At 39.7% G+C, this 12,850-nt stretch overlaps 1 protein-coding gene across 1 annotated transcript in view; it reads left to right on the top strand.

The window, feature by feature from the left end:
* Window positions 1-865: 865 nt before the first annotated feature.
* Glrb (glycine receptor, beta) overlaps window positions 866-12,850 on the top strand; it is an 84,856-nt gene continuing 72,871 nt past the window's right edge. The window contains exon 1 of the mRNA XM_005400944.2: window positions 866-1,016. Coding sequence (XP_005401001.1) covers window positions 895-1,016 — 122 coding nt within the window. The 5' untranslated portion in view covers window positions 866-894. The remainder of the gene's footprint in view (window positions 1,017-12,850) is intronic.

Here is a 12,850-nt window from a genome sequence, read left to right as displayed (position 1 = left end):
GGCGGGAGGGCGGCGGCAGGCGCGCAGGCCGAGGGTGCCCGGGCGCCGGCGCCACTGCGGACGCTGACAGCTGGGGTTTTGCTTTCTTTGGTGCAGCAGACAGTGGCAAGGGTAGAAGTGTTATGTGAGCGTGAATGATGTTACTAAAACGTGGCTAAGAAGCTCATTCGAATCGGACGCTCACTCCCCAGCCCAGAGCGATGCCACATCGCGTGGGTAGGCGAAGTCCAGAAGCCGGGGCCGGCTCCGTGCTAACCCGGGTGATGCGGACCTGCGGGGGTCAGAGGCAGCCTGCGGGTTTGGTGTGTCTAAACCACTCAGGGCGTTTAGCGGGTGAAGCTCCTGGATGCGAATTATCTTCTTTATGTCTGCCAGTTGTTTAATCCTGTTTTGTTGTTTTGGGAAAAAATATACATATGAAATTAAAATAGTATGGACACTTTCAAAGAAAAGAATAACTTTAGCATTTCATTGGAGATAAGCATTTTAACTGTTCATCATCGCTCCGTTATCTTTCTCAGCATGTTTTGATATAATGTCCAAGTCAGTATCCATTTACAATTTTATGTAACCCCAGAGTCAGAAATTTTATAACGGTAACCTCTTATACTTCACTGCAGTCTTGTTTTCCTTGTAGCGTTATTTAAACTGACTTTTACTACTATATAAAAAAGAGGCTTTACTACTGCTATATAAAAGAGAATTTAATATATAGTGATGTGTAGCCGTATAGGGTTTAGCAATGAAGATATGAAATACAAATGTATTTGTCCTTTGGATAATAATCAGTCCACTCCTGAAGAGGATAGGCATATATTTATCTTTTGCTTCATAAATATAAATATTTTCTTCTTCTCTCTTGTAGATCGAGCTCCTGAAATTTAATTTTTCAAGATGAAGTTTTTATTGGCAATCACCTTTTTTATTTTCATTTCTCTGTGGGTTGAAGAAGCCTATTCTAAGGAAAAATCTTCCAAGAAAGGGAAAGGGAAAAAGAAGCAGTATCTATGCCCATCGTACGTGCCTCGCGTCTTATATTCTTATATAGAGAAACGTTGCCGCGGTTGTATTATAAAAGCAAGTTGGTTGATGAAAACACAAATCCGCAGAACATTTGGTATCAGATTATGTACCCATTTTTTTAAATGGGTAGGAAACGACAGGGTGAAGAGATTTTAGAAAGGGACAATTCCCTGTGTTGAAGGTATAGCTTTATAAAATTTTACCTGTGCTGTGGTTTTATGTGATTTTGCTCATCATTTCCAGAATGAGAGAAAAGTTAGTACTGTTTTGTCGTGCTAAATGTGCTACTTGAAATTGCATGCTTGGGGCAAATATTAGTTCTGAAAGTTGATCTTAAATAATAATCCCAAATGAATATTCTTTAAAAATTTGATAGCTGCACTATGATCTCAAGGTCTGTTTAGTTTATATTGATGTATGACACACAAGAAAATTCACACAGTAGATCAGATCTCTATTTCAGTATTTGTTTATAAAAGATTTATATTAGGAGATTAGAGTATTTCTCAAAAACGTATCACTGAAAGTTCCATGTAAAAATTTTATTTTAAATATACCCCCCAAGATAAAGTTTTACAGCTTGGATTTGTTTTCCAGGAAGGGCTAATGTTGCTGCTGAATAAAAGCAGAAATAAGTAATAGAGCAATCGAACAACATACACAGAACTCTCAGAAAATGTGTTTTATGTAATAGTGTAACATATCCAGCGATCTATAATAAAAACTAATTTGCTACTTTAGGTCATTTTTCAACTAAGACTGCTTATATGTCCTATTGATCATAGACCACACCGTATTTCAGCGTCATCATATAATACCATTACTAAATGTCTGTAAGAAACATTAAGCTATATTTTGGAATTGATGTGTTTTGTATGAACGTGTAAGGCGAAAGGTTTGGACGTAGTGTCACGAGGTAGAAAATCTAGCATAAAATAAATGTCATGTTAAAGAAGAGCTCCCGATTTTTATCTTTAATAGTCCTAATTATTCAACTACTTATTCGGCAGGCTGGTGTCAGGCCGCATTCTGGGCTGTCTGACACAGCGGCCCTGAATGATGTGCTTGTCCCTCCTTGGTCATCTTCCCAGCTGGGTATCAGCGGGTGATAACGGGCAGGTTCCTAGAAACCCCGGCAGCAAAGATCACCCCCTTTATTGTTCTCGGGAGAGTATCATTTAAGGGTGCTGAGCACTGCATGCCTAAATCACCTCTTCCCATGGGAAAGGACTCCTTTACACCAGGAGGGGCCTTTTGCTTGGGAGTGCAGGCGTATTGCTTCAGGCTGCTGTGTGTCCTTAGACACGCTGGTCCCGTGTGTGGATCAGTGTCTTGGAGTAGTGAGGTTTCCCTGTAGGAGGGAAGTGTGCTTTTGCTCTCTCCCTGACCCCGTCCCTGCCAAGGCCTCACCAAAAGTCACCAGTCAGTTGTCAGGGAGATCTGGACAGCACGTCTTGTAATGACCATGTGTTTTACAAGAGTGTGCAGCACATATTTTCTCTTTTCACAACTGCACTATTATCTCACATATGAAACCAGACTCCAGGGGCTGGGGATTTAGTTCAGCAGCACAGCGCCTGCCTGGCAAGCGCAAGGTTGTGAGTTCGATTCCTGGTACCGGAAAAAAACCAAAAAAAAAAAAAACCAGACTCCAGATGTTTGTGGTGTTGATAGTTATTCAGACAGGTTTTTCTTTTTTACAGTCAAATTCAGTAGATAAAGGGTAAAGCAATAAACTTTCTCTTAGGTACATAGGGGAATCTTCAGGCTTCAAGTACAAGGAACTGTATGTATCTGTTGAGCCCATGTCAGTGTTTTGGACATGTTTTACAATTAACTGAAATTTTGCCTTTGAAATTTTTACCATAGTTGTAAATTTATTTTATTTTCTATAGTTATGAGACTAGATAAAGGTTTATCAGTATTTGGAATAGTAGTGTTGCCAAAAATTTGGATTATGCATTAAAAAGCGGATGAATGTTGGAGAATAAGAGTTGTGTATTTCTTGAGCATTGGACTGAGAAGCCTGACTTGCTTGTCTCGGACTTATGAACTTCAGACTGTCAGGGTTATTGTTGGCTGTGATTGGTTCTTCAGACACTCACACTGAGAATCTCAGCTTCAGCAGTGGCTGTGAATGAATATGTAAACTGTTTATGACTATAAAATGTTCTACTCTGTTCAACTTCTGTCAGTTGATTAGGTATAAAACATCTTGATTAAGAGGAGTATTTTTGATTACAAAGCCCAGAAGTTAGTTTTAGACTACAATAATCCTTCCTAATATCATTAAGTTCTTGCCTCGAGATATTTTGAGATACTTACTCGTCTTCTTTTGAGTATCCTTGGTGAAGCAGTGGGACCATGCAAACCTAGTAGTTAATTCACGGGAAACAAGACTGAAGTCTTCCCATTTATGCTTCCACCAGCAGTTTTCCCCACACACTATAAATAGAGGCAACATGTTTTTAAATGCATAAGAATTAAAGGGCTTGGGTTCCTTGGTACTCTGTGATATCATTTTAAAAATGTTACAGTATTTGTGCATATGAGTAATACAGAACAGTAGGTTTGGCTTTGGTGTGCTGTTCCATGTGTATAATGTACATCGATCACTTCCACCCCCGTCACTTCCCTCCCTTTCCTCTCGCCTCTCCCCGATCTCTGAAAGTCTGCCTTCTACTCTTCTAGGGTGTAATTTTGATGTTGTGTTCAAATCAGATCAGAAATTTTCCTGGCCTCTTCATTTCACTATTTTAAGCTTGCATTTTTTTGAAATTCTACAAAATCATAAAGCGATGTGATTTTTCCTTTTTTAAAAAATGTGTGAGTGGGGCTGGGGATTTAGCTCAGTGGCAAAGCGCCTGCCTGGCAAGCGCAAGGTCGTGAGTTCAGTTCCCAGTACCGGACAAAAACAAAAAAAAAAAAAAATGTGTGAGTGATGAGTACTCTTCAAAGTACCTGATGAGTTTGCTCTCAAGATTTGTAGAAAATTAGTATGGATTAACAAATAAATACATTTAACATCAGTACAGGTATTTGAGGTAAGTCCTTAGACACACTTACTTTTTACAAAATGTGCAGCTTGTGTTTGTCTTTAGCCTGAATATATTGATCTTCCCTTTGACTTGTATTCTGACCTGGTGATTGTGCCCAAATCCATGGCTGGAATTGTCATCAGTCACTGTCCAACCCTGAGTCTCTATGTCCAGCTCAGATCTCTGAGAAGTGCCACAGCCAGGGGTCCTGAGTGTCCTACTGTGATCTCAATCTCATTGAAACACGGTAACACCTGAGTCCAAAAGCCTTCCCCACTACTCGTAGTATACACTGTGCTCTTTCTCAGCAGATGACCCCCCCACCAACTCCTTTGTCATCCAAACCAAAACCCCGTGGACCAGCCTAGCCAGTGGTGGTGGACCTTTGCACGAATGTCACTGCGGCACACAGACCCCCTCCTTGCCCCTGAGCGGGGTCTCTCCAGCAGCTGAGCATCGGAAAACAGTTGTTTTTTCTAAACTAAAACCTAAGTATTCAAGTTTAATTGCAGTGCTGGCCCTTTGCCATAAATAAGTAGGTTTGCAGTTGCAGTTCGGGCACTCTTCTCTAAAGAGTTCGCCCTCACTGGTCTACAGCTTGTCTTTCTCGCTGGGCTCTCAAGTTCTGTAATCACCAGCACCTGTCAGTTGAGCTCTCATTGCCTACGGAATGTCTCTTTGATTTTTACTCCCTTAAGAGTCTTGATTTAATTGTGTTCCTCATCCTCTTTGGCAGTGTCTTTGCTTATGAGCTTCCTCCATCGATTCTTTTTCCTCACTGAGCCAACAGGGTACTTTGCAAATCTTAAATCTCATCGCGTCATTCTAAGACTCGGCCCTGCGCCGGACCCTGAGCCTGCCGTGTGCAGCTCAGATTTCCTGGGTCCTCACGCAGGGTCCGGAAGAGCTGGCCACTGCACCGCCTGCGGCGCCTGTTCCTTCCAGGCCCAGGTCTCTGATGTCTTCCCTTACCTATGATGTCAGCCCTCACGGTCTTGACTCCTATCTCCGTGGTCTTGCCCGATTTCGTGCCCATCGCTAGCGTTCACTAACCGTGAACCCTAAGCCCGATGTCCAGCGGGGAGCTCTCTGAGGACCACCATGCTCACACGCCCACGCACGCTTTAGCCCGTCTCATGATAAGACTCAAATCCAGTTCAAGCCTACGTACTAGTCTGTCCTTTGGGACACTTTTCCTAATCTTTCTGGAGGTGCTGTGGTTGGAACCCAGGGCCTCGGATGCGCTAGGCAAATGCTCTATGACTAAGCTTTGGTCCCAGCACCTCTTTCTCAACTGTGCTGATCTGATTAGATAACCACATTCTGTCCCTTCACAGCCCTCTAACTGCATCTCATGTTTGAAGCATGTTGTGGTAACCATCAGCTGTAAAGTGTTTTTCCCCTACCTTGTAAATTCCTTGAGAGCAGTGTCTCTTTTGACTTAACCGTCAGAGAACGTCATTACTGCCTAGCACAAAACACATCTCGTGAAAATTGGTTTAGAAAGTGAATAAAGACCTAAAGACCTTGATCAACTCTTATTAAATCATTATATCTGGATTTTATTCAGTTACTCAAGAATAATTTGCGTGATCCCTGTAGATGACGTTTAGAAATATGGGGTCAATATACAGAGAAGGAGATGAGTTAGCAAACAGGCAATCCCGATCCTGGATTGTTTCCTGGTGGGATTTTGGGTTCATCATATTGAGCATTATTAAAGACTAAAATAACACCGGAGACGAAACACTTCCAAACTGAGAATATGTGATAATGGACATGTCACGAATATGTGACAAAATTCAGAACATTGTATACTCATGCCGGGCTAAAGTGATGAGGTAGATGTAAAAAGATTTGAGTATAAATTACATTTTGGTCCAGACATTACTTGTACAAGTACAGGACAGGATGGAAAAAAAAAAAAGACCATATCAGAGTTCATTTGGACAAATACTAGACATTGTAATCATAACACGAATGTCTGTGTGTATGTGTAAAATTGAAAGAAGTTAGTACTTCATTTTAATAATCGTTAACTGTACTGCTTTATTTAATATGAGCAAACACATAGGGATTTCCATACTGTACTGGTCAGTATTGTTAAGGCAGAAATAATAACAGTGGAAATAATTAAAATCACATTAGGAAAAGCTGAAGAAATTGCAGATTGGAAGTTGCCTTCAAATTTTTGAAAAATTGTAATATGAATGAGAAGGTGGATTTTGGCTCAGCACCAGTGGTTAAAACAGGCCTAATTAGTAGAAATGATAAGTGATACTTTTGACTTCCAATTAAGAATAACTCTCTTATTAGAAAGTTAGCTAGTTTCTAATAACTAACTACCTACCAAGATATAATTGATCATGAAGGAGGTAGTAGTTTCCTGTTACTGGAGTTGCTTAGGCAGGTGAAATAATTGCTTAGTGGTGACATTTTAGAGAAGATTTGAGCATTGCACGGGGGATAGAGAAGATGAGTCATTTCAATTTGTGAGATTTTTAAGTTCCTGTAATTCCAACATATTGTTTGATTATGGTGTTATGATTATACTATAGCAAAATGACACGGAAAGAATCATCATTTTACAAATTTTATTTTAATCCATTTATTTAAATAGATTTGCCTTTATTTTTGATGCATTAACCTGGAAGGTTCTAGTATATAAAATAAACTATAATTTGATCTTGTGCTAACAAGGATTTAAAAACCTTCTGTGACAGAATTTTTCCTTAAAGTTGCTTGAATAATCAGATCTTTAAAAATGCTGCTTTCAGACCCACAAAAAAACTTTTCTCTTTTCTGACCTTATCCAGTAGGAAAAAGTATGTCAGGCTACTATACCTCTGAAGAAAAGAAGAATGATTTCAGGATGGTAAATGCAAGTGACCTAATCAATGCCTATCATAATTAATAAGAAGGCATAAATATATAGATTTATTTTTCAAAGTATGTTATCTATGAAACTAGAACATACTAAAACATACTTGCGTAACTTTTGATTGAGTAATAATAATGAATCAGAATTATCTCAGCAAATGACAACGTCAAGAAAACCAAAACAGAAGTTTTCCATTTGTAGTTTTGCTCCTCGAAGATGTGATAATACTGGTGATATGCGTCTTTCCAGGCTGTAAAGTGTCTCAGCACCTGCTGCCACTTCAGCCACACTGAGCTGGGGGAACTTCTGTCTTCTGTGGAAGACTGAATTTTGGACATCCAGTGGCTTACAATAAGTGGAACTAATTTATTTCCAAGTAGCATTTGAAATCTCCTCATCTCTCCCAGTTTTGGCTCATACGGTGTTTTAGGTTGAGGAGGCTAGGAACAGCCCTTGAGGGATGGAGTTTGCGGTTTCTTCGTGTACGGCCATGTCAGTGTGTGCACGTCCTATCTCCCACCATGCCTTTGACGCGATAGCTTTAAAATCCCATGAGTACGATTGGTGGAAAGATGTTTATTTCTATTCTGGTTCTTATGCCATTAAGAAAAATGTGATTTGCTTTTGTGTGTTCACAAGCTAAAAGTTTCTAGATGTAAATGTGTTTGATATCCTCTTATGGGAATTTCTTTATCTCCTTCACAGAGATACGGAACCATTTAATGAGAGCATTTGTGTAATTCAGTTCTATATGTGATAGAAAGGATGCAACTGTGCATAATCCAAGCCATACTATGTTGTTGAAATACTAGCTGTCTTTTTATTCTGATTCTTTCTTTCCTCTAGTATTCATTAACACACTAGATTGGGTTTAGTTTAGTACCAGTATATTACTTCCCTGTGGAAATGTTCAAGACACATGTATTGGCCAGAAGATGACAGGCTGATTGGAGAAAGAGATGGACAATCCAGGAAACACATATCCTTGAGGACTGCCTATGGTAGTATTACTATATATCTAGATCAAATGTTTTGCAAATGTTTGCTTATGTATTTTCTTACTACCTATCGAAGAATTCCACTGTAATGGTATGCTACTATTTTGCAATTGATCAAATTAATGATCTTGCCATTCCAAATATCTTCCCAGTTTTTCAAATTGGCATCTTCATTATTCCAGTCGCTCAGCCATGAAATTTAAGTGAAACCTGCCTTTCTTTCTCTTGACATGATCTCTAGTGTCATCATGCTGAGGTCTTTCCTCAGTGTGTCTCCTCTTACCATCATTATCAGTGTATCTGTTACAATATTTTTCTAGTTTTATCCACCCTGCTATTTTCTTTGCTCCTTCTTAACCCCCTTAGTGTACTGCTTTCCTTTTCTCCTTGTTAGCTTTTTGTGCAGCAGCCCATTGTAGCACCATATTGCCTGATAATCTGGCATACTACCCTGATTTGCTAGGGTCTCCCTACTTTATTTGCCAAACTTGATGGGAAACTACCCTCTTATTTCAGAAAGGCTGTTCTACCCTGTACTTAACCTTCTCTTGCTATTATTTATTACATTGGGAATGACAACTTCCTCCTCACTTTGTCCAGTTTTACTAGTTCTGCAGATCTTTTCTCAAGTATTACCTTGGCTAATAAGGCTTTTTAAAGAATTAGAAGTTTTAATTGGAAATATGGGTAATACGAATTAATGGCATGCGGTAGCAGTTTAAGCCTTTGATGCTTTGAACATGAACAGAACTACAATATTTAAACAGAAAGAAGTGTCCATCTCATGTTGGGCATTTCACTGGGAGTATCCCTGGGAAGTTCTGGTTGCCATATTTTAGGACAGAAACAATTCTGTAGAAGTTTGTTTGGAGAATTGCCATCCGTGTTTGAGTAACTGTGAGCACTGATGGCTGTTGTTTCATTAATTGTACTGCAGGTTGTTTCCTTTCAAGAGAGAAGAGTGATCAGCTGCGATTTCAGGTGTTGTATAGGATGAGGTAGACTTCTTTTGTGCAAACCCAGGTTATAGAATCAGTACCAGAAAAACGCAGAAGATGAGTTCAAGTGAAAGGACGCTATAGAACTGTCCAAAGAGAAAATGTATTTCTGTGAGACGGTCACTGTCAGCAGAGTGCGTGAACATAGCTTGGGTAGGAGCACAGTCAAATTCAACCCTGCTAGGAAATTAAGGACATTTAAAATTCTTTTTCTTCCCCAGTGTATCATGAGCCTATAATTACATTGAATGCCTTGGTCTCCCAGGGTCCAGGTTTCTACTGTGTAGTTGAAACTTGATTAGATTTAATTCATTGCATGATGGTGTCTTCTCTTCCCTAGTTAAACTGTGCATAGAATTAACTAATTTATAAATAATTGAGATAAGGGGCTTATGTGTATATCTTTATACCCTGTCTACCTCAGAATTCTTTTTATAATTGCTCCTTTTAAGCCTGCCAAATCAGATGGAATCCTAGGGGTAAATGATTACATAGAAAAATCATAAATTGATCTTTAATATATTAGTGCCTTGGAAGTCAAGCCTTGAAATGTGTTCTTTACAATTCTCTTTGTATGTCTGCTGAATCATGATGGACAAAGCTTTGTCTACATCCTCAGCCTGCAATACTTTCAAGAACTATTGAATTTGACTTACAGAAATGTACCCAGTTTTGAAGGTGAATAATCTCTGAAATGTAGCAACGAGGAGATGTATTTACAGAAGTCTGCTGTGTCCTCCTTGAGATGATAACGCCACTGGTTGCTACTGCTCAACTACACTTTATAGTAAATGAGTCCTCTTACTATAGACTTTTTATGGAAATGCACACTTAGAATGCATGAAGAACGTTACTGAAATTTATGTACATACACGTAGCTCCTCTGAGAAATGATGTAAATGTGAAATATTCCTAGAGCTCTGATTGGAATAAAAATAAAACCCTAAATCACCGATACAATAAGTTGAATAACTTGGAACATATGACCATTATTAATCCTCATGTAAGGAAAAAATGTTAGAGATCGTGATTATTTGGGGAAGTTGGTTGTTCTAATTCCTGAGAACAACACGGTAGGAAGGCCTGGTGGGTTAACAAGGAGTTGTTGCACCCGTGTTTATCTCAGCGACCCTGAGGCAGGGCTAACAAGATCCTCTGAGGCTCTTACTGCGGCACTCTTTAGCAGCACCTGTAATTTCCATTCTCGTTTGCTTGGACATGTGTAGTGCTTATGGTTCAGTTCTTCACTTCGAGATGTTCTCAGTAAGAATTTTCGTGTACATATTTTGTCTGCTGCTCTTGTCTCGGCTGGGTCTGCATCACATTTGTACAGCCTTCTTCCCTGCCTCTGGGCAGCTCTGCCATTTTCTTTCCACCTGGGTTCAGAATTTCACTGTACCCATTTTAGCCTTGACATAAGAGTTAAACCTTTACTTTAAAGAAAGTAATAAAGTTCGTGGAGCGGGAGTTTCCACAGAGCCTTTCTTGTGCGCTGTGCTCCCTTCTGCGGTATTCCTGCTTTTCCTCTGCTCTGGCCTTGTGAGAACAGGGGCCGCCCTTGTTGGAACCCTGGACCCTGTCTCCTCCACCGCCTCCTGAAGCATTCTTCTTACCAGCTTACTGCTGCCCACTCATGCTTCCATTTTCCTTTTAGTCTATCTTTTCTAGTTGCTTCTAAACATACTGAGGAGTCTCTCACCTGAGGAACGGGTATAGATTTCATAGTCCCCTTTCATTAACTTTGTTTCTTCCTCCATTCATGCTCTCTTCTGGTACCCAGTGTGCTTCCTGGACTGTGCTTCACCATTTCATCCCTGTATTTGAATTTCCAAAGTTACAAAAGCTATGTACTGTTGTTACAAATGAAATAATGCCTACCACCCTACCATTCCCTTGTTAATACGCCACTGTCTGATAAAGGTATTGATTTTATTCCCCCTAAATAAGTCTAATGACTTTCTCTTAAATTCTTATTTTTACTCGGTAAAAGCTGCTCACTGTCATCTGCATCCTGAAACAAGTCTGTTTCGTCTGTCCCACCTTTGGCTTCCAGAACTTTACTGACCTCTGGGTCTCTTTCTCCACCTCCCTGACTATAACTGATCAGCCACCTTTGCCAGCTCTTCCCTGTTTTTGTCGTGAAATATGGAGTCTTCCCAGATAGCTACCCTTGGTTTTTTTAGGCTTTGACTCATCAGTTCTCCTCTCAGTGTTTTCAGTGTGTGTGTGTGTGTGTGTGTGTGTGTGTGTGTGTTATGCACATATCTTTATCTCTTGGTCTTAGGATTTCTAGGCAATCGTTTTGATTTCCGGTTGAACTCTAAAGTTAATACATAAAGCACCGTAAGAGGGCTATACCAGCTGAATTCCCCAGCCCTGCATCCAGCCTTTCATAGGAAATGTCTGAGGCATCTTCAGTTCTTTCATGCCCTGCTGGTTCTCGCTCACAGTGAATTTTGCATTTGGCTCTTTCTCTCCATCTCTCCTGCTGTGGGTTTGTCAGGCCTTAGTCATTTCACCTCGAATCTGTCACTGTAGTTACTTCCTGGAAACCAGAGCTCTGCCCTATCCTCTCTGCTTTGTTGGTGCTGTACAGACTGGGACCTCAAGTTGTGGACCTCAGGAACCACTTACAGTCTGAAACATTTGAAAAGATGCAAAGAGTTTAACTTCATGTGGGTTACATCTGTTGATATTACCTTATTATGGGCTGAAACAAATTTTAAGTGCATTTATTTATTAAAATATTTAAGAGTTAATGGTGTAGCTCAGTGATGGGGAATTTGTCTGGCATGGGGAAGACCCTGGATTTGATCCTGAGCATGGCAGACCCCAAACAGAAACACAGTAACCGTGGCTGTTAAATATTAACATGAACTGCTGATATTATTAAAATTGACTGTATTTTCAAAAATCAAATTAATGAGAAGATAAGGGTTTCACATTACCACACATCATCGTGGTGGCTGGATTCCTGGGAGCCAGCAGGATTCTTCTATCTGCGTCTGCATTTGCCTCATTATGATATATTGTTTTGATTGAAGTATGAGAAGAAAATGTGATCTCATGCAGGCATAATTGGAAAAGGGAAGAATATTTTAATAGCCTTTTCATAATTGTGAATGTTGTTCTTTAATGTCATGCCAGAAGTTAACAAATAATAGTCCCTTAAAAGATAGCTGCAATGTGAAATCTGAAGTCAGATTAGTGAACGCTTTGTTCTCTGTTTCATTAAAATTCACTGTTCTGTCTCACACATTGAAGGGCCCCCTTCGTCCAAAAGTGATCTTAAGCATCATGCATTGGGCATTTGGAAAATAGTGGTTTGTTGAATTTTGCAAGTCTTCCAAATGTTGACACATTTCGTTAGAGAACATCAAAAAATTTCCATCTCCAATATCATTTCCTATCTCTTTGGAGAAAGTGTGCCAATAATGGTGGCTAATATGTTTTCTAAGATTCTGATTTTTGTTTCAAAGTTACATTTTGTCATTGGTAACAAATACTTGGAGTAGTATTTTCTCAAAATTACAGACTGTTTTCCTTCACTTTTCCAAACAAAACAAACCAACCAGCCAAACAAACAAACAAAAAGCCACACAACTAGTCACATCTGAGTTACTGTAGATTTTCTGTGGTTCCCGGGAGGGGTGTTCATCTCACTCACCTCGTAAGTCTATCACTCAATTTTCTCAGAAACAGTTATGGCTTTGTGGTGTGCAGTGCAGCTGCTATATTGATCCACTCCATTTTGTCACATAAAATACTAAGGAGATACTGACTCGTTTCAAAGTTTAATAAAATTAATATTGTCTTACCACCTCTTTAGGGGCACTGCTTAGGAGCAGTCTTTTAAATGTTTTGTTTAGTTTTTACCACCAGGATGCGGTGGTAAAGAATTCATGGACACAT

This window comes from Chinchilla lanigera, unplaced genomic scaffold (genome assembly GCF_000276665.1).
Source record: "Chinchilla lanigera isolate Chin_1 unplaced genomic scaffold, ChiLan1.0 scaffold00070, whole genome shotgun sequence".
Taxonomy (NCBI): domain Eukaryota; kingdom Metazoa; phylum Chordata; class Mammalia; order Rodentia; family Chinchillidae; genus Chinchilla; species Chinchilla lanigera.
Note: the sequence above shows the minus strand (reverse complement) of the source record. Positions and strands in the feature narration are given on the sequence as shown.